The 22959-nt window shown below is 40.4% G+C and overlaps 1 protein-coding gene across 1 annotated transcript in view; it reads right to left on the reverse strand.

Moving 5' to 3' along the window:
- The window catches only part of LOC144662561 (serine/threonine-protein phosphatase 2A regulatory subunit B'' subunit beta-like), a 32169-nt gene that overhangs the window by 3526 nt on the left and 5684 nt on the right, over positions 1 to 22959 (reverse strand). Inside the window, exons 6-13 of the mRNA XM_078523402.1 lie at positions 6462 to 6548; positions 6133 to 6171; positions 3700 to 3817; positions 2953 to 3001; positions 2172 to 2258; positions 1160 to 1304; positions 824 to 854; positions 412 to 530 (exon numbers count right to left, since the gene is read on the reverse strand). Of these exons, the coding sequence (XP_078379528.1) occupies positions 412 to 530; positions 824 to 854; positions 1160 to 1304; positions 2172 to 2258; positions 2953 to 3001; positions 3700 to 3817; positions 6133 to 6171; positions 6462 to 6548 (675 nt within the window). The remainder of the gene's footprint in view (positions 1 to 411; positions 531 to 823; positions 855 to 1159; positions 1305 to 2171; positions 2259 to 2952; positions 3002 to 3699; positions 3818 to 6132; positions 6172 to 6461; positions 6549 to 22959) is intronic.

A 22959-nucleotide genomic window follows, 5' to 3' on the forward strand; every position in this document is an offset into this window, starting at 1 on the left:
AATACATCCGGTTATAAGCCCCCCCCCGGATATAAGCCCCCCTCTACCGGATGACAGTACTGCAAAGGGCTAAATGTTGCTTTTTTGTGCATTTTTAACTTAAAAACGTATTTCGATCAACACTCCCGAGGCTCGTTTCGAAACGTTTTTTTCCTTCCGCTTATAAGCCCTCCTGAATATAAGCCCCTCCGCTTATAAGCCCACCCAAAAATCCTTACGAAGTTGTATAAGCCCAGGGCTTATAACTGGAATTCTACGGTATCTTACTTCTTTGGAGTTTTTTCTACCTAAGAAAAAAGATTATATTCACGTTTCTTTTAATTTGGAAGTAATTTGTAAATGAGAAAAATGACTTAAAACTCATCCCAAAATAACCAAATACTCGTTTAAAAGTCCATACAAACGACATACCCTTACTGCAGCGAAAGGATCTCTCTGTTCATATTCGAGATATTTGTCCAGATTAAAAAATGTGTTGAAGAAAATGTACGCCAATTTACAATTCTTTAGATCGCTCAGCGTTATACATCCTGAAGAAACATGATGAAAAAAATAACACAAATTAATTATAGTAAATAAAAGTCACATTTCCTCACACAGCAAGTTGTTCTTAAGGTATGGCAGGGAGGAGACTAGGCGCTTGTTAGTTTACGCTCCCCTTTTGACGGTCTTTGGCGGATCAGGGACTGGTCGCAACCTTCATTCAGCCACGCCCACTATTTTGGTCGTTACGCAATGGGCCGGACCGCAGCTTTGTGTGACTATCCTACAACGACTGTGCATTCGTCTTTTCACTAGTGCATTCTGATAATGAGAATCATACCTTGAACTTTAGGCTTGACCATGTCCAACATCTAAGATAGAACACAATGAAACAATACTGTCAAACCGATAAAGAAGCAAGAGCTCAGGCTGAGCTCTTTGACGTCACGCATACATTACCAGCTCCAAGATGGCGGCGTTCAGTTGTCGAGTTTTGGGTAAGATTTCTTAGGGTTATAGCGCACGTTGGAGGCTGAAACTTTGGTGAATAACATATCTTTGTAAAAGCTTTTGATTGGCATAAAGAAAAAAAATGGCCATTCTGGAGTGAACTTCTCCTTCAATAACTACCCGGTATTTTGATATTAAAATATCACTATCACTACCATCATCATACCTGGCAAAGACAGTCTTCAAACACCATTGTCTCTATACCAAGAACTTCCATTTTGGAGGCTTGCTCTGTGTAAAAATATTCTAACTCATACATAGACAGGACACCATCGCCATCTAAATCCATGCATCGAAACCAGTACTCAATACTAACGAGGGGAAGGAGAAAATAAAACAGGAAAGTTACAAGCAATGTTGAACCCTGGCAGCTCATCAGGTTGTCACAAAGTCAAGGCAGCTAAGCGTGTCATCCATTCCAGTTGGACTAAATAGCACTCTGGTTAGCCTACAGTTAGCTTAGTTAGATTGTGGTTACCGGTAGCCTTTTTATGTGGAGTAGGGAGTTCTGCCTCGCATGCCTCACTGCCTTGTCTTGCACGCCTCGCATGCCTCACTGCCTTTTCTTGCACGCCTTGCATGCCTCACTGCATTGCCTTGCAAGCCTTGCATGCCTCACTGCATTGCCTTGCATGCCTTGCACGCCTTGTTGCCTTGCCTTGCACGCCTTGTTGCCTTGCACATTTGAAGGCTCATCAATGTGAGTGCTTGACTCTGGTTTTGTAATGTCACGAAGTGACTAAGAGTTTTGCTACTCCCCCCTGGATTTCTTTCGGCCTTCAATGGTGTTACAACAGGAGTGTAATGTTTAATTTCAATTTTTCTTGGCTTTTCATCAAAATGTCAATTTCCTCTGACTCAAATAAAATTCAATGACTTTTCCCTGACCTTCAAGAATTTTTCTTTTTCCCTGACCATTTCTGGTAACAAGTCAAAAGGCCCCTGGACAAAACGCCTCCAACTAAATGCCCCCTTAAAAGCATATAGAAAATAATAAATTCACATAACAAAATAACTTCCCTCAGGAAAAAAAAAGGGGGGCTGTATATTTCTTGTTCTTAAAACCTGCCCTAACAAACATGCTTCACATTAAAATTCTGAGGGGCATTATGTTGGGGATGTTTTGTCCTGGGGGCATTATGACTTGACCTATGGCAACCCTGTATAAAAATAATCACCTTCTTGGATGTTTCTTGTCCTCTTCGGAGAGAAGAAACCAAACAAACTCTGGATAAGTCATCTTCCCATCCATGCACGCTGGACCCCTGAAAGACACCAAAATGACAAAAGATGGTCATCAAACATAAACGGTAAATTGTATGCCTAGAAGCTCAGAGGGAAGTGGGGAGTGCATCATCAAGGTTTAAATTAAACACTTAGCCTACAGCACTTTGCCAAAGTTTTTTTGTCAACATCTTTAAATAATACTTTGAAAAAAAAAAAACAGTGAAATTTGTTAAATTCAAAACTGCGCAAAGGTTCTCATAATCCTTTCTGAGCTAAAGGGAAAATACCAATCACAAAATCATGCGTTCAAAAATATGACATTTCGCATAAAGTTTTAAGTCCTAATTAAAGTAACAAGCACTGTGCATGACAGACTTCCCTAATTACAAAACCAAAGTTATCTCCAAGCAAGCCACTTAGGACACAAGTGAATTACAGTGAAAATTACAAGAATATTACAAAATGTAGTCAACCAGAACTCTTAGCATAAAACCAGTTCATGTAACTTGCAGCTAACATCTAAAAAGTGTGTCAGGAAATTGACTGATATTCCGAATCTAGGCCTTCATGTTTGAAGACCAACGTTTTGCTCTGTTTGAGTTCAAAGACCATAAAGTATTTTGCATAATTTCTTTATCAAACCAGCCCATCGTGTAAACTCAAAATCAAAACAAACAATAACTATGTGTACATGCTAAGATAACATCAAGATCACTTTACTGTTATCCATACCTTGTGACACACCCAGAGAACAGTCTCTTTACGATTTTTGACGACAAAGCTACAAAAATAATCATAAGAAAGGGGTGTTAAACAAACACAAGTTTGCACCATAAATCCCTTGATGTGTGACAAGTTGTAACTGCGTTCACGGGCTTAATAAGAAATTAATTTACTGTACTAAAATTTAATCATCAGTAATGCTGTAATATTTGTAGAATAATAATATAATTAAACTTTAACAATAACAAAATAATTTAACTCTCTCTTAACGGACACCTCCAAAAGACGGACATCTGGTGTTGGTCCTGTCCTTGCCAGTTTTCAGCCATTTTACTGTAACTAAACTCTGTATAAGTCAGACACCTCTCTAAGATGGACAGCCAGAGTTGGTCCGGAAGGTGTCCGTTTTAGAGAGAGTTGACTGTAATCTTGACAAAAACCTGTGTTTCACATGCAGAAACACAGAGCTGTCAATATTAAATTTTTGTCATGTTCACACTCCAAAACGTTTATTGGTGCAGTTAAAAACACAATGGTTTGTCTAGCCAAACACGAATGTTTTATGCGTGACAAAAAAAGGCAAAAAGTTGGCTGATCACAATAACTCGAAAATGGTTATAATAATAATTATAATAGTAATAATAAAAATAATAATAATAATAATAATAATAATAATAATAATAATAATAATAACAATAATTATAAACAATTTATAATTCATTGTATTCTTAATCATTAATGTTATCATGTATTTACCATGGTTGTTGTGTCTCATTAAATCTTCCTCATCAATCAGCAAGTTGTGGTCTGTGTCAAGCTCCCAGAATTTACAGTAAACTACATAAAAATGCTCGTAAGAAAAATAGTCCACTATCTGAAAGACAACAAGGAAAAAATTTCTTATGAAAACTTTTTAAGATAAGTTCCCCAGGGGGTAAGTCAAGGAAAGTATGTTACAAAGTATGAAATTGAACACAGTGACTGATCAGGTAAACATAAGCATAAACCATAAGTCAATAGTGCGCGCTGATAATGTGAGCAAATCGCTTTGCCAGAAAATGTTTTCTTGTGCAAGTGGCCAGAGCTAGAGCGGGGTGAAACCATGTTATAAAACAATCGGTTCATGCTTTTAGGCGTGCACTATTTAATTATGGTGCATGCAGGAAGTTTAGAGAGCAGTCAAGAAGCAAGAGTTGCTTTTGGCTATCACCTTGAACAACTCTTGTGCTCCCTTTGTGCTCTCCACACTTCCAGCGTGGACCCTAACTTGATAGTGCACACTGAAGCAAAACCAATTGTGAATTGCCTATCATCACAGGCCTACAGAGCTGTAGCTCTTCGTATGCATTGCATGCCTATGATTATGGAAAAGGATTTCTTTTGCATCTGAATACTGGTAGTTGTGGAGACCATTAAATCCCCTCCGATATTATTTTATTTTTAATCAGAACCTCAGTTTGTCATTTTTTTAGAGGGAGTGTAAGATTTGAGGGTACGTGCTTCATGAAGATTTTGGGTCATACATACTGATCTGGATATTTTTCGGTATGCTTGTCAAACAGGATCAAAATGTCGAGGAGTGATATTTATTTATCGAGTTGCCATATTTATGTCCACATTGCATTATATATATCCAAAGTGCAATATGTATGTCCAAAACTAATATATATATCCAAAAATCCGGCGACCTGTTCTCGTTGTATATATTACAATCAAATGATTTCACACATTTGGATACAGTTTCGATATACATATTTCGCGGGCTTTTCTCGATATATATATTTCATGCGTTCTATTTCGGTCAGTATTGCATGTAAGTCTACATGACCTGTCCCGCATCCCGCAGCAAAACAATATGGCGGCTCGGTGGATACCAAACATCGATTCCTTTTTCGATTCTCTGGTGGGAGTCATACGAGGAGCAAGAAATCACTTGTCAACCAACCAAGCCGACAGTGCAGAATTCTGGTGTCGCAGACTTGACGATTATGAACGAACTGTGAGGTTGTTGTTAGCTAGAGTGATGGAATCGCGGCCCGATCAAGTTAATTTTGTGCGAGATTTGGCGTTGTTAATGGATACAATGGGAAATCTTAGAGAAGCAACAACTTTGATGACATTCCTAATGACGTGCTGGATAATCACGAATTCTTTCTCTCTGTATTCGTAGACCCCGACTTCTCAGCGCTCCTTGCACCATGTGACGCCTGCCTGAGGTGTTCTATGAAGTAATTCACTTACTAGATTATCCAGCACGTCATTAGGAATGTCATCAAAGTTGTTGCTTCTCTAAGATTTCCCATTGTATCCATTAACAACGCCAAATCTCGCACAAAATTAACTTGATCGGGCCGCGATTCCATCACTCTAGCTAACAACAACCTCACAGTTCGTTCATAATCGTCAAGTCTGCGACACCAGAATTCTGCACTGTCGGCTTGGTTGGTTGACAAGTGATTTCTTGCTCCTCGTATGACTCCCACCAGAGATTCGAAAAAGGAATCGATGTTTGGTATCCACCGAGCCGCCATATTGTTTTGCTGCGGGATGCGGGACAGGTCATGTAGACTTACATGCAATACTGACCGAAATAGAACGCATGAAATATATATATATCGAGAAAAGCCCGCGAAATATGTATATCGAAACTGTATCCAAATGTGTGAAATCATTTGATTGTAATATATACAACGAGAACAGGTCGCCGGATTTTTGGATATATATATTAGTTTTGGACATACATATTGCACTTTGGATATATATAATGCAATGTGGACATAAATATGGCAACTCGATAAATAAATATCACTCCTCGACATTTTGATCCTGTTTGACAAGCATACTTAATTTCCTTATCAATTATATCTCCAACATTTCAAAAGCAATATCAAGTAAGGCTAATATTGAAAAATTAATTAACTGAGAGATAGTTATCTTGGTATATCACAAAATTCTTTCCGAGTTTATCAGTTAATGTAAAATTTATCATGCTACAAAATTCTTTTCAACAAAAATTACAACAAATGTATGGTGATCCAAAAGAATGTATTTTTATAATTAATAACTTAGAAAAACATAGATTAAGAATCACTTAAAAAATTGTGTTCATTTTTTAAGGTGTTCAGCTAAGCTATTCTTGTTTTTATAGTTTTTGAGCAAAATAACCATGATCTTTCTCTCTAAAAGTACCTCATTTATATCTTCCTCCTCCTCAAGAACAGCTAAAACCTGATAAACAAAAAAGTAATATTAATATTGATGATTAATTTAAACTGGAGACATCAATACCTCAATTGCTGCTCCAACACTAATGAAAAAGAAGTCATCAAATGGTTTCAGGAAGTCAGATAATTTAGTAAAAATGAGTAATGTTGCTCAATAGCCATTGTCAACTTATTAAATAACTTTTTACTGAAGAATATCCTGCTCCAGATTCATAACTTAAGTTTTTCCACAGTCCAAATCTGGTACTTCAATTTATTTACAAGAAGGCTTCATTAGAATAATGGTGTACTTACATCTAAAAAATTACTATTCCTCAATTCTGGGATTGTGATACGCCCTGTCCATGAACTATTTACACAATAAAATATTCTTGCTATAACCTGTAAAGCAGAGACAAAATTAATATCACAAACTGCAGTCAGCACAAGTGCATTCCTGTTCATTTACCGTTGTAATGATTTGATTTAGCGCCCTCCTTTCAATAAGCGCCCCCTTCCGAATAAGCGCCCCCCTTCGAATGTATTTTTGTCAATTAGCGCCCCTATTCCAATAAGCGCCCCCACTCTAATAAGCGCCACTATTATAATAAGCGCCGCTATTGTGGATAACTGCCCCTACTGAAGTCATCGACGACGAAAAGATAAACTCATGAACATTCACCGGACAGTTCATGTATCAGGTATATATTTACTTTTAAAATGAATTTTCTTTTAAAAGTAACTGAACTTTCAACAATTTGTCACGGTTACAGTTTCTGTTATTTTAAGTTCTTTTAATATTTATTAAAATTTTGATTTGAACATTTGGTTGTTTGTCAAAAAATTAAATAAGCGCCCTGTCCCGAATAAGCGCCCTGTCTCGAATAAGCGCCCTCCCTTGAGGTGCAAAAAGTAAATAAGCGCCCCGGGCCCTAAATCGAATCATTACGGTAATGAATATGCACAGTGCAAAGAGAATTAAATTGCAAGTTTGCCTTTTATGCCAAATTTATGGAAGACCTTCCTCATACATTGATTTGTAACTGGATCAACAGTTCTGGGTTTAAAGGTGCTACGTCACAGACAATGCAATTTAAAAAAAAATGACAAGTTTTATCAAGTTTGTTGTTTGCTCCTTTACAGCACTTGAGGCGCCCAAAAGTGTGACCACTTTTAATTTATTCACATTCTTTCGTGCAGATTTAATCCAATCAAAAGCTGTGGATAGCTTGCAGTTGACTTCTGATTGGATTAAATCTGCACGAAAGAATGTGAATGAATTAAAAGTGGTCACACATTTGGACGCCTTGCTGTAATTGGATTGATTGTGTTTTGTCTAACTTTACTCTAACAATGCCTGCATGAAACTTCACTCAGTAACAATAGCTCAGTACCTATAGCTACTGATGATTTACTGTGAGGTAACCTGTGATAGACTTAGCTTCCCATTCAGTGGGACAAAACAAGTTTTGTCTGATTGTTCAGGACAAGAAGATTTTCCTGCTGGGCTAGTACATGTATGTATTTTTACTTTCACTTCATGCCTAATGGGCACACACATGTACAATAGGAGTTATGGCACAAACCGTGACAACTCGCTCGGCTCGCCCAGGCTCGCCTCGCTCCTTGTCACGGTTTGTGTCCATAACTCCTATTGTACATGTGTGCGCGGAACGCAAGACGCCTTTCTTACCCCCCTCGCGAAACGAGTTGCAAAAAAAAGACGTTTAATAAGTTTTTTACGCAAAAAAAATAGAGAGCTCTACCAATGTGCCACAATTATTTTTCAATTGAACAAATATTTTTCTTTAGTATATGCAACAGATGGCTGCCGCAAGTTACTCGTCAGAAGTTTTGCAAGCTATGATGGAGGAAAACCTTCGTGAATTTCAAAGAAACCCCCAAAGAAATTTAACTTTTTTACTGGCCCACACCGATTTTAACGAATGGCTCCGTGTATGGAAAATGAACATACCGGAAGCTAACGAAAACAACAAAGATCTTTACACTTTTGCAAGAAAAAACAAAAAAAGGTTTTATGAACTTTTAGTAAGCGAAATTGATGACTTACGAAGCTTAAAATCAAGCTTTGGACTTGAAGTTAAATTTTCGATACAAAGAGACGGTGAGACGCAACACATGGAACACTATTTTAGAGAAAGAGAACCACACGTTTTTACAAAAAACAACAAAGACCAAATAAAAAAAGAGTTTGACAAATTCATTGAAAGAGCAAAGGTAGAAATTGAGGCTTGGTCAGAGAGAGGCTCAGGCTGGGTTATTGAAAGAATAACCAAAGCGTACATCAAAGTTGCACGTTATCAGCCATTGCGCGGTGGAACTTATTTGCCTCTTCCAGCTAATTTGGCAAAAAAGAAAGCAATTATTAACGTGCAAAACAGGGGTAACGAATGTTTGAAGTGGGCTCTTAGAGCTGCTTTATTTCCACCAAGCGATGGGAAAAATCCACAAAGAACAAGCAAATACCCCGTTAACGACGGCATAAACTACAATGGAATCGATTTTCCAACACCACTAAAGCAGATTGACAGGCTTGAGGCGCAAAACAGGGAGCTCGCAATAAATGTGTTTGGATGGGAAAACGACTGTGTAATACCACTTAGAATAAGCGAAAAAGAAAAAAGCATTCCTCGTATTTGTCTTATGTTAATTGAGTCAGGATTAATTCAGCACTACTGTTTTGTAAAAAGAGTAAGCGCTCTGCTTTACGATCAGAGCAAATCACACAACAAAAAACACTTTTGCATGATGTGCTTGACCGGTTTTACAAGAGCAGACTTGCTCGAGAACCACGAAAAATATTGCAATGGCATTAACGGCAGGCCGACAAGGATTGAGATGCCGGAAGAGGGGAAAAACACCCTTTCTTTTCAAAACTATCACAAGCAAATGAAAGTGCCTTTTGTAATTTATGCCGACTTTGAGGCATTGTTAAGAAAGATGCAAGGATGTAAACGCGAAACGCCCGAGGACCGCCAGAAGAGGAAAGATAAAGGAGAAGAACTGGAAGACTTGAAGCAAAAAAGCTACACAGAAAAGACAGAACAGCACGAAGCATGTGGATTTGCTTACACAGTTGTAAGGAGCGACGGCAAACACGAAAAACCTTACGTTTACAGGGGTGAAAACGCCGTTGAAGTGTTTTTGAACTGCCTTTTAAGTGAAGAGAAAAAAATAAGATTTGAATTGTCAAAGCAAAAACCCCTTGTGATGACTTCGGAAGACTGGGAAAAATTCAAAAATGCAACCGATTGCCACATTTGCGAAAAAACGCTGATGAAACAAAACTTTTTAGACTCGTTGCCGGTTTGGATTGGGTATTATGGTGAACTTAATTACTTTGGGCAGCTTCACAAAAAATGTTATTACAGCACGAAAAAAGCGGAGCAAAGCCTTGGTACCGAACACCACTATGAGCTAAAAAAGCTGACACAAAACACACACATAGTGGCCGCAAAAAACCAAAAAAAATGTTTGAAGTGCCACAAGCCGCTTATCCAGCCGAACTACAAAGATGTGGTAAAGGACCACTGCCACATAACAGGGAAGTTTCGAGGAGCCGCGCACAACATTTGTAACTTGATGATGAGAATAAATCCAAAAAATGTCCAAATACCAGTTGTATTTCACAACCTAAGGGGCTATGATGCGCACCATTTAATGCAGGCAATGTCAAAGATTTCAAAAGAGGCACAGAAAGAGGTAAAATGTGTCGCAAACAACATGGAAAAATACATCACATTTTCATTTGGCGGACTGCGTTTTATTGACAGCTTAAACTTTCTTCAAGGAAGTCTTGATTCACTTGTAACAGCGACACCGAAGGAGTCATTAAATATAACAAAATCTATTTCAACACAGTCTGATGAAAGTTTTGAACTTCTTTGCAAAAAGGGAATCTATCCTTACGAATACATGGACTCATGGGAAAGATTTAGCGAAACAAGTTTGCCTGAAAAAGAAAAGTTTTACAGCAAACTTAATGATGAGAACATAACGGATGAAGAGTACAAACACGCGCAAAACGTGTGGGAAACCTTTGGCTGCCAGACCCTGGGCGACTACCACGATTTGTACGTTAAGACAGACGTTTCTCTGTTGGCTGACGTTTTTGAAAACTTCCGAAAAATCTGTCTTGAGAAGTACGGGTTAGATCCCGCGAATTATTACACGACGCCAGGCCTTTCTTGGGACGCACTTTTGAAAAAGACAGGCGTGGAGCTTGAGTTACTTACGGACTATGAAATGCATCTTTTTGTTGAAAGGGGATTAAGAGGCGGAATTTCGATGGTAAGCAAGAGATATGCAAAGGCGAACAACCCTTATGTTGAGGGATTTGACCCGAGCCAGCCAAAAAAATACATAATGTACCTCGATGCGAATAACCTTTACGGGTGGGCAATGAGCAAGCCGCTCCCAAAAAGTGGTTTTAGATGGAAAAAGGTTATGCCGACAGAAAAAGAAATAATGACAAAAAAAGAGTTTGCAAAAGCTGGATGGATTTTAGAGGTGGACTTAGAATACCCGAAAGAGCTGCATGAAGCCCAAAACAGCTATCCATTAGCGCCAGAGAAAAAGAAAATAAACAAAGAAATGTTTTCACCTTACCAAAAGAAAATAATAAAAAATCTTGATTTAAAACTGCCAGAAAGCGAAAAGCTTGTATTGACTCTCGAAGACAAAACTAATTACGTCGTGCATTACCGAAACTTGCAGTTTTATTTAAAACAAGGAATGAAACTTAAAAAAGTGCACAGGGTTTTAGAGTTCGAACAGGAATGTTGGATGGAGCCCTACATCAGGATGAACACAGAATTTAGGAAAAAAGCAAAGAACGACTTTGAAAAGAACTTTTACAAGCTCATGAATAACTCGGTTTTTGGAAAAACAATGGAAAACCTGAGAAACCGTGTAGACATAAGAATAGTGCGCAGCGACGAAAAAAATAAAATAAGAAAATTAGTTGCAAGTCCATTGTATTCAAGGCATGTAATGTTTTCAAACGATCTAGTTGGAATAGACATGCGGAAAAGCAGGCTTTTTCTTAATAAACCGGTCTACACAGGCATGACCATCCTTGACGTAAGCAAGCTATGCATGTATGACTTCTTTTACAACCATCTGAAAGAAAACTATGGAGAGCGTTGCGAGCTTTTGTATACAGACACAGACAGCCTTTTGCTTGAGATAGAAACAGAAGACGTTTACGCGGACATGGCAGAAAACATTGACAAGTACGACACGAGTAACTACCCCCAAGAACATCCACTTTTTTTAACGAAAAACAAAAAAGTTTTAGGCAAAATGAAAGACGAGTGCGCAGTAGAAGAAGAGGACGAAGTAGAAAAAGAGGGGGAAATTAAAAAAATAAAGTATCCAGTTCTTTTCACTATTTCAGAAAGTGCCTGTCTTAGGTCAAAAATGTATTCGCTAGCTTGTAAAAAAATTTGGGGATTTTCAAGTGAAAAAAAGCAAGAAAAAAATATAAAAAAAGCAAAGGGGGTAAAAAAGTGTGTGATAAAAAAGAAGATAGATCATGAAGACTACAAAGATACACTTTTTCAAAACAAGGAAAGCTTTCACGAAATGCACATGCTAAGGAGCTATGCCCACGAGATGCATTCTATAGTGGTAAACAAAAAATCGCTTTCGCCATTTGACTCAAAGCGATGGATAGAGGAAGATGGGATAAACACTTTGGCATATGGGCACTATCGGATGGGTGCGGAGCACGCGCCAAGGGCGGCAGAGAAGGGGCAAAAAAAAGAGCCCACCGCCTCATAAAAGGGGGTGAAAAAACTAACTAGACGCCAAGCAAAGGTCTCTCTAGAGTGCTTTAATAAATAAAAAGCCACTCAGGAGTGCCCAAGGGGCACCGGCACGCACCCGTGTGAGAAAAGAAGGAAGTGACAGCAACGACGCAAAAAACAAGAAGACAAAACATTTTTTTTGCTGTACCGAAAAGGGGCAAGTGTTTAAATGACTCGCTGAACAATAAAAGAAGTAGCAACGCCGGCTGCAACGCCAGAAATTCCCATAAAAAAGGTTCGTATTTTTGTTGCAGGGGGCTGGGGCCCCGACATAAACAGAACGTTTATAGCTTTTCTGAGCCCAAGGGGCTCAAGCACTAAGTGCTTGGTGGTAACTGTGTATTTGGAGGAATAATAAGCAATTCTTCACGCACAAAACCGCGCTTTGGACCATCGTGCAAGTAATAAAGCACTGGCTGATCAGGTTTAGTAACAGACCTTTTGATGCTGTAGACTTTTAATGACCAAATCGGATCTGTTGCCCTTTTTACGCCGCCTTCTAGCTCGCCAGGTTGGAAGAGATAGCGCACATTAACGAGAGAGGGGAGTTTTTTTTCTTTCAAGCCAACAGGTCTTGTATATTTTGAGGACGGCTTGGACGAAACAGCCTTTTCTTTGATTGCAGCAGCAGGTTTCTTGCCAGTAAGACTGGTTACTTCGTTGTTCAGAGCGGTAACAACTTCGGGAAGCCTTTTTACCCACGCTGTCGACCGCTGGCCAGATGGCAGGTTCATCTCGACACCGTACTGATAACCAAACAGGCGCCCTGCCAGTGTTTGATTAAAACGTTCAACAATAGCTTGATCTCTGTGAATGTTAACACGCCCGCGTCTAATATAGGTTTTGTGATTTTCCATTTCTTTAGTAACAGCTCCCATGAATTCGCGACCAGGGTCAACTTGCAGCATCTGTGGCCATTTTAGTGCACTTCGCCTGTAAATTGTCTGAAAACCTTTTGCAACCTCAGTTGAATCTTTGGAGGTCAAAGGCTCGGCCTCTTTGAAACGGCTGGCAACGTCAACAACAGTCAGCGCGTATTTGTAAACTTTTCGCCCTCGCGGCAGTTTGTCGTGTGGCAGAAAAAGAAGGTCCGCCTGGTGGACCGCGTTTGGAGAAGAAACATCGAATTTTGGGCGAGGAACGTATCGTGGTGCCGGTAGGTAGATCTGCCAAAGGGCCTGCTTAACTAGCCACTTTTTTGCGGCATCTTCGGAAACCTTGGCCGTCTCGGCTAATTTTTTTATCGCAGCAATTCCCTTCCAGTAGCCTTGGGGGCTATAGTAGACTTTCGAGATTTTCTTCGAAAAGTTTTGCTCCGCAAAAATCTTTGCATCCATGCGTATACAAGAAAAAAAAGAAACGTTTAAAGAAACCGAAAGGCAGCGTACCCAAGTGCAAGCGCGCCAGCGCCAACGAACATAAGTTCACCTTGTTTCTGCTGCTCACTTGGCTGATAGAAATCAGAGAACTTGGGTTCTTTCGGAGGAATCATTTGTTTGTCAGGATGTGCCTGGTTGTAGAGTTTGAAAGCGTAGTCTGTGTTCGTAAAGTTTTGTTTCGCTTGCTGTTTGATCTCATTGTTGGTTTCGATCCAGTCGAGAAGCTTCGTGCGGTCGCGAGAGTACTTCGCGTAAGCTGCCTGGTAAGCCTCGAGAGCTTTGTCGTGTCTTTCTTTTTCTTTCAAAGCGGCGTCATCTCCACCACCCAAAGCTCGAGCAAGGTAATTGCCGCCAATGAAAGCAGCAGCGTTCAAGATAGCTCCGCCAGCCATAATCGCTACGCTTGCCATTGTGTGTTTTTGTTCTTATATTATGATATTTTTTTTTAATTGGTGGGGAGAATTTTCTGGTCCTCGAGATACTGTTTAAGTGCAACGCTGCCAGCCATGACGGCTGTGAACTTTACATAGTTCATAAAACTGCTGCTTGGGTCGGATGTGAAGTTTTCTTTCACAACTTTTTTGGCAGCCCAGCCGATTCCGGCGGCGAGACCTGTAATGGTGGCGGCATCCATGAGTGTTTTCACGAGCTTGTTGTCCGACATGACGGTTCAGTATAAAATAATAAAAAATATTCAATTGAAAATTTTTTTTTTTGTTTATTCTTCACCGTTTTGCGAAGCAAAGTTTGCAACTTCTTCACCAGATTCAACTTCTTTTGTTTTTTTTATACCTCTTTTAAAAATTGTATCCTCATCCTTATGCATCCGAATAGCGGTTTTAACGCAAGTTTTGGTAAATTCAAACCAAAGTAATGCAATACCACCCATAGCTGCACCTTTAACAAGGCTGTCAAGAATAAAACCAAGGGACATTGTCGGTATAATAAATTAAAAATAAATGTTTAAAAGAAATTTTTTTAATCCATCGGACGGATTCCTCTTTTTGGTTGCGGGATTCTCGATGCCGCAGGTGCCTTTGGCACTCTCTCTCTTTCTGAGTTTTCAACACTTTGCGAAAATGTGCCTTCGTTTTTCTCTGTTGTAACTTGAGAGTCAGCAGGAGCATTTCTTATTTTATTGAAAAAGGCTCTGATGTCTTCGCGTTTGACATAAGTTGTAATAATTGTAACGCTCAAACCAAGCAAAGAGATCCATTGGGTTGTGCTTAAACCGCGGGAAGCAGCCTCGGGTGTCTCTTCGGGAGCAGTTACCTTTTGCTTCGCAGCGGCAGATTTCTTTTCTTTGTCTTTTGCAATGATTGCCTGGGCATCAATCGCGGCTTTTTTTTGTGCTTCACGAGCCTGTTTTGTTTTTTCAGCTGCAAGCTTGCCAGCAGCTACTCGCTTTGGATTTTTGGCAGGCTTTGTTGCAGGAGTTGTTGAAGTAACTTGTTTCTGTTCTTCTTGAGCGATCGGAGTTTGTTCGAGCTCGGCCATTATATAATGAGAAAAAAATAATATTTAAATGAAAAATGCTCAGCAAGATTTTTTGGTAAGCAATTGCTAAGCATTGTTCAGTAATTACTTAGCATTTTCTTAGCATTGCTCAGAAAAATCTTCAGTAGTTGGTGTTTCTTTGGTTTGCAACTTTGTCGGGACCCCTTGGGCGTCTTTGACGCGTGCTGCGCACGTCCCCGCGCCAGGCGCGGCTTCGTTTAAATCAATGTGCTTTGTTGTGATAAGCACAGCATTGGCAAGGGCAAGAAAGCGGCCGCATTTCAAAGCCAGACCGCCTGCCACAGTGGACAGCTCTTTGCTGATGATGTAGTCGTTTTTGAGTTCATTCTGATAATCATTGACGTCCTTGATATTTACTGCCATACCAACGACTTTGGTTACAAGAAAAATAAAGCTGTCAATCAAGCTGTCGGTTGTTTTGGATCCAACGTATGCCTCGTATCTCTTTAAGTACTTTTCAACTTCTTTATCTGTCAAGCGCTTCACCTGCTCGTGTGTCAGTTGCACACCGATTGCTTCTTTGGCTTTTCCTGTTGAAACAAGGATTGCAAGCTGTTCACGCAAAGCAGGAATGTCAGGGCCTTGAATGAGTGCCATAGCGCTTTCTGTACTTTCTGGTTCAGCTCCTAGCAGTTCCATTACGGAAGCTAATTCTTGTTCACTTGCAGCGCCCTTGACGCTCTCGGGAGGAGAAGTTGCGAAAGGGTCAGCCATTTATTACTATAAAAAATATGTTCAATAAAAAAAAATTGTTCCGTAAGGGTGGCGATGAGAAATGACAAGATGCGAAAACTTATTTTTTTTTAGCTTTAAAATGATTTCTTTGTAATCCTCATTGGCAAGTTCGCCAGCGTAATCCTCAAAGATTGCCTTCGTGGTCTTGGCAGAGGGGGTGTAAAAGAAAACGATTGCCGCCACATTTTCGCGGAATGAGGCTGTTATGCTTGTCATTTTTTGAGTTAACACCCATATGCTCAAGCCTGCGTGGCGAGCAGAGAAAGCAAGATTCACCAATTCACCCGTTCTTCCCTTTACATCTTTCGATGCAGCACAGTCGTCGAGGATGATAAGCGTGTTCGTACCCTCAAAAAGAAATCTTGAAAGCCTTAACCAAGATTCCACCTCGTGCTGCTCGCAAATGAAAACAAAAAATCGAATATCTTCCTCAGCAAAGCGATAATAAGTCTTGTTGTGCTCGAAAGTCGGGCAGATGAGCACGATGTAGTCAAACTTGCCTCGGAAAGGGCCACAAAGCTGATTGACCACGTATCTTGTTTTTCCTGAGTTCGTTGGTCCCACAATGAGGGCGTTGAAGGGTATATTGGCAGGATCCATCTTTGTTCGTTTATATTATAAAAGCACAGAATCTAACTGCCTGCCAATTATATTCATTTGGGCGTCGCTGATTACGTAAATGTGGCAGTTCAAATTACCTGAGCCGCTTGCTTTCCTCTCTAGCTCAAGCTGGACACCGTCCTTTGTGTTCACAAGGCGCGTGCCGCTTCCGTGCATCGAGTGGTCAGCCATGGAACGCAGATCAATAAGAAGGCCAAACTTGTCTTCTGTGTAAAACTTTTGCAGAGTCATGTGCTGCGTTTTATTTTTTTCTTTCATGTAGAATCTTTTAACTTCTCCCCAAATGTCCATTCCTTCGATGCCGTTGTTGTACAGCATGTTTGGCGAGCCGTTGACAGTGATGCTTACTTTTGTAAGGTCCGGGTTAATGTACTTTTCCGAGCTCCTTGCACCTTTGTTATATTGCTCAATAAATAGGAGCAAGATACCTTTCATGGACCTCCTCTGCGGGTTGACCCTTAGATTCAGACGTGTGTCGGAGCCTTTTGCAAAAGTCGTCACTTTATCACGCTGGATGTGGTCGTAAGCGAACTCTTTGCCGCCCGAATAAGCGCTGAACGCTTCATCTGCAATTTCCTTGCTTCTTATCATCTCGTACTCCAGCTGGATGTTTGTCAACTTGTATTTTAGTTTTGTTGTATCTGAGCCTCTGACCACATGTTCGGCTGCCGCGAGCTTCAGTTCGAACACAAGATCGTTGTATAGTGCCTGAGGATAAAATGCCCCATGGTCAGTTAAAATCTGGTGATCCAGACGGATGCGGTATTTATTACCATAGAGCTCATTTAGCTTTTTTTCTGCTTCGACTCCTGAAGTTTTCTTATCGCCAGCATTTGAGCGAATTTTGTTGAGGTCCTCGCTCTGAATGCCCTCTGGCACCCTGTCGTCGCGCTCCTCCTGCGAAAGGAAAAAATCCTCAAATATTTTGTAGATGTCATAGCCCACTGTGTCCTGCACGACGGTGCCTTCGTACTTTACAACAAACTTGTCGACCAGAGCTCGGCTGACGTTGTCAACCAGAAAGTTGTTGGCATGGCCTCCGCTCAAGTCGATGTTGAAGCGCAGCGCCAGCGAGCCAGGCACAATGACCTCGTTTTCGTTCAGCTTGGGCACTGAAACATACAACATTTCCTCTGGATTGGCTTCTGTGCGGTCAAAAGTGATTCGTTTTACCGCGCGCTCGGCTTTCAGTGCGCCGAGTATTTTCTCTGTGCGTCCCGGTCGAAGGTTTTCTTGAACAGCAGCCATCTCTCGATTGGTTTTATTGTTAAATTGAAAAGTTTAATTTGAAAATATATATATATAAATTAAGCGATGGCAACAGGTGGTGGTGATTTTGGATTCGAGGACCCTGATTTGGACCAAGATCTTGACCACAACAGTGATAACGATGATGAAGAGGGACAAGAGGTCGACACAACCCGACCATTTCAGCCCGGGGAGGCATCCACACCCTACCATGGGGGTGAACAACATGAAATGCAAACGATGCAGCACGAACAGAGCGGGCTGCCTGATACCTCCTACGACGAAACACCTTTGTTGGGAAGCTTTATTCATCAAGATGACAAACCGGCAATGATTGACAGAGCTAAAGATTTTATCAAAAGAAAATTCCCCAAAGTGAACTTCGCAAAATTAGACCCAATAGGTTTTAGCAAAAAGAGTGGCAATGAAACTACAATTGTATCCTTTGGATCAAAAGGTGGCGAGACCGAAATTTTCAAAAAAGACGGAACTGGCCTTCTCAAAAAATTCACAGACAAGTTTAAAGCCCCCCTTGGGCCAGAAGCGGAATCTCTGATTGCTCAAGACAATGAAGAAATAAGAGAAAGCAGACAAAGATTAAGAGAAGCTGAAAGTCAACTACAACAGGCAGAAACAATTGCCATGCAGAAAGAAAAAGCCACCCAAGAAGTAGAAGATCTCAGAATAAGAATCGAGCGAACTCAAGCCAAGATTGATCAACTTGGGTCAAATGTTGAAAATGAATCAGAATTGCGCAGACTTAAGCAACTGAAAAAAAATCTTGAAAAGGATTTTGAAAACGCAAAAAAAGAAGTTGCTGCTCTTGAAAAACAAGCTAAGCAAAAGGCAAAAGAACAAACACGAGTCGACCAACTAAGGGCAAGCCTCGCTGCCAAAGAGAGCGAAAGAAACACTTTGCAAGAAAGGCTCAACGACACAAGAGCGTTGGATGATCTTAAAGAGCAAGAAGATGAGCTCAAGCGCCAAAACGAGGAAGACAAAAAAATTATTGAGGATGAGAATGCCTCCCCCACTGACAAACAAGCCGCGGAAGAAAGAGTTGCGGAAAGAACCGAGGAGCTCGGGCGTTTACAAACGCAGATTGCAGAAAGAGAAAGGGCGCTTCCACTTCGTGAGAGGATCAAAGAGATCTTCAAAAAATATGGCGTGACAGTAACAGCAATACTTCTTGCTGCTGGTGTCACGATTGGTTCTGTTATTGGAACCATTACAAACGCGTTGAAGGCAACCGGCAAAGCGTTGGGAAAAGGCCTAAGTGATATTGGCTCAAAGGTAGCATCAGCTCTGCCTGGTCTCATTGGCTCGATTGCGAAATTTCTTTTCAAAACCGCTGGTCAAGTAATTGGATTTCTTGCAGAGCACACCTGGCTGCTTATCCTTGCTGTGGTTGCTTTTCTTGTTGAAAAATACATCAAAAAGAGACGTTAACGCATAAGGGTGTAGAGCAAAGCTGCTGCTCCAACTGCGCCAACAGCGACAGTTGCTTTGTTTATTTCGTGTGAATCATTGGCTACGGCCTTCGTAGCTTTAGCGCTTTGCGCGTTGCTAGCTGGTGTTTCAGCAGCGCTTGCGGCGGGTGCCTGATTTTTTTTTGCTGTGGCGCTCTTGTGTATAGGATTTGAAGGGTGGCTGTTTGGTGGGTTGATTTTTGATTTTCCTCCGGCCATCAGTTTAAGAGCTGCTTTTTTTGTAGCTTTATTAACCTCATCATTCACTCCTAATTTCATCCCAACAACAGCCTGCTTAAGCTGGTTATTGTAACCAACAACGCTTTCTGTGTTTATCACCATACGAGAGGGCATCAGCCAGGCACCTGGGCAGACTGCAAGGTTAAGCCGAACCTTAGCCTGGTCGATGGCGAGTTGGTATCTTTGGACCGACTTTGCCAGATCAGGTTGCCTTATAGCGTCTTCAACCAACACGAGGAACTCACTTTGCGCTTCCTTTGCACGGCCGCCTGTTCCAAGTATGCTACTTCGAACGTTCACCTGCGAACCGAGAATACAGTAGACAAAAGCCTCTATCGACTGGTTTACTCTCGACAAACCTGCCTGAGTAAGCCCTTCAGTGCCGTTAGGACAAAACCAGTCTGCCTGTGCATATGCAGCGTCGTCTGGCTCGATGTATTGAATCAAGTTACCTTTGCTTGCAGTTCCACCTTCATCCGAAAATTTATCGTAATCGGGGTATTTTGCTCCAGTTTTTTGTATACCATGCCCTGATATCCAGATATAAACATTACCAAGTCCGTGGTTTGCGCCTGTTGTGAAACGGAAATCGCTTGACGGGTCGACACCGAACTCAGCGCATATTGTTTTGTAAGAAGCCACGTCGTACTTGTTGTCAAACTGGCTAAACGTTGGGTCGCCAGGCAAGGCGCTTACGCTCTGAATCCCCCCCATCTGAAACAATATTCGCCTTATCGTGAAATAAACGTGAAAAAGGTAAAAATTTCACACAATCGGTGGCAAGCTAAGAGATGAGTGTTCTTCATCGAAAATTTCTCGGCTTACCCCACTGCCTGTTGTCGCACACCAAACAGCAAAGTTAAGTTGCTGAGGCCAGTAGCCCATATTTTGGCTAGCAAGCCACCTTTTTGACTCTTTTCCTGATGTATGCTTCAGTTTTGTTTTTTGAAAAATCTCTCTTAATTTCGTTGTGAAATATTGGTCTGGTGTGACGTAGATGTTTATTTGGCTGTTAAATATTTTTTTGAAACTTGGTGCGGCTTCGTGAAATCCAACAGCTGGAATTGGCAAAGATGAGCCTTTTGCGCCGCTTGGTGACAGCTGTTGTGGAAAACCGCCTGAAATTTGATTCACCCCCAGTTGATTGACAAATGTCATCAGCTCTCATAATAGGCGGAGCCATTTTATATTAAAGATTTATTTTTCAAAAGATAATTATAAAGATGGTTGTGCTCACAATCAACGCGAGTTCCAACGGGGAAGCTGTTTACTTTGACCAGCCAATTCAAAAACCAAGGTTTATCAGCCTGCTGTCATGCTCGTTACAAAACAGCTGGCATAATCTCGAAGGAATTGGCTCCATAAGCATTAAACAAAACAATGTGAGCAACAATGTTGCTGATTTTTTTCCAGGCAACTACAATTTTGATGAAATTACAACTTACCTGACTAATAAGTTCAAAGATCAACAAAAGCTAACAGTAAAAAGGGATGATTTCAAAAGAGGCTTTTCAATAACAAAAACAAAAAATATTGAAAGCTTTTCTTTTGATAAAAATCTTTCTAAACTTTTTAAGAACACAATTGTTGATGCTGCTAACGCAACAATTGAAGATTTTACTAAGCCAGACTTTTATTACATTCACTGCGATTTACTTTCCAAAGAAAATAACTTGTATAATGGAAAGCCAAGTGACATTCTCGCTTGTGTACCAATAACCGGGAAACCTTATGATTTGGTTCATTACCCTCAAAATTTTATCAATAATTCACGTCGAACCAACGCTGTTCAGAGTGTGAACAGTGTCACATTGACCGTCAAAGACAAAACTGGCAGTAAGTTTGACTTTGTTGGAGCTCCGCTGCATTTTCAATTAGAATTAAATTAATATTTTTTTATTGTATACGACCATGTCATCTGCTAATGTTCTCCCGAGTGCCCCTGCTTATGGTGATCGCGAACAAACACAACTTTATCCAAGCCTCCCAACAAATGCCGACAATTTTCGGCTGACTAACGCTCAGGCTTGTGTTAAAAAAATATAAAAAAGTCTGGAAAGTTATTCACTATTCCGTGGTCTGTCTTGGCGCCGTGACGGCAGCTCTGTCTTCTGGAGCTGTTGCGACTTCACTTACTGGTGTTGGAATTGTTATCGGCGTGCCTGTTGCAGCAGTAGCAGGTATATCTGGCGCAGCTTCCACTGGCCTGTCAGTTATCAACAAAAAGCTTGAACGTAAAGTTAATAAGCACTCAAGAATCCTCGCTCTGGCTGTTGCAAAACATGACTCGATAAACAGCTCTGTCTCACAAGCTCTCAATGATAATCTTGTTTCTGACAAAGAGTTTCAACTGATCTTACGAGAAATGCAGAAATATCGTCAACTTAAAGAGACTTTACGTTCAAGCTTTGCACACAAACAAACAAATTCACAGCCAGACATCGAAAAAATACGACAAGAGATCATGAAAGCAGAAAGACAAAAAATGAAAAAAAAACTTCTCGAAAGCACCACCGACATTTCGAAATAAAATTTCAGTCCAATAGAACATTTTTTCATTTAATGAAAGAATGATTGTCTGCGCTCATCTTGTTGTTTACTTTGTGATGGAAGCATTGTCGTTCGAGTTGCAAAAAAATGTTCGAGACATAACCCGCGATGTTGTTAATTGCCTGAACGAGGCAAAATAAAAGGTTACAGCGCACTTAAAGTGACTTTCAGCCGAGTCGAAAGGATTAAATCTGAGTGTGCAAAAAATACAATTAAGTTGAAGCGAACAGCGAGAAATTGCGTGACCCACAGCGGCATGCAAATTTTTTTTGTGTTTGCGTGCGTGGGCGTACAAAGTCGGGGTATTACCCGAATGATATTTTTAGACTTTTGTAAGTTGTTTTCATTCCTGTGTGCTTAAAATCTGAGTTCTAAGCACTCAGGAATGTAAAATCTATTGTTTTACACGTGCACAACTATTGTTCTTTTGATTTAATGCACGTGACGGCCAATTGTGAGTCATTGTCACTAAAAATAGCTTAATGATGTCATTTTCTTTACTCTGTATATAAATCAAGCTAACACCTGGATATCATAAAGAATGACGAGCCAAACGCCAACAGAACGTGTTTTACTTCACAATCCTCGAGTTTATCAATTTTTGGAAGAAGTGGCAACACAAACAGTTACTCCACAAGAGAAACGACAGATAGAATACCAAAGAATCTGTATTGCAAGAAAAAAAAAAGCCTGAAAAAGATCAACAACATCGAGGCAGCAATACGCGGAAAACTTAATTTATGCACTCACCGGAGCGTGCAAGTTTTGTTTAGCTTGTTAAAACGTTTGCGACAACACTGCTGTCAAGTTTTTTTAATTTTTCAATCAGCTCGTCTGTTAAAAAGATTGTTATTTGTTTTTCATTTTCTTTAGTTTTTTTGTATGTTGTAAACGCTTTTCCACGAGATCTTTTCAAGTTTTTCTTTACATTCAAGTTAATTTCTCCAGTTCTCCCTCTTCCCATCTTCGTTTACTCAATAAGAGCATTTGCTCAATAGGAATTGTTTCTGGCACAGCAATTAAAGGTTGGTTGTAATTTAATACAATGGCGCCATACAACGATTGGTACACTGTCGGGTCCGGCGAATCTGCTTCAGGAAGTTAGGAATGTGAAAGCCACTCACATTTTCATCCTTTTTTTTACCATTTCCACGCCTGCTTTCCCGATTTTTTTTGTTAGTTTTAACCATGCTTTGCATAACGATTGCAGCTTTCTTTTTTC

This window comes from Oculina patagonica, chromosome 8, assembly GCF_052425735.1.
Source record: "Oculina patagonica isolate OP01 chromosome 8, crgOcupat, whole genome shotgun sequence".
Lineage (NCBI taxonomy): Eukaryota > Metazoa > Cnidaria > Anthozoa > Scleractinia > Oculinidae > Oculina > Oculina patagonica.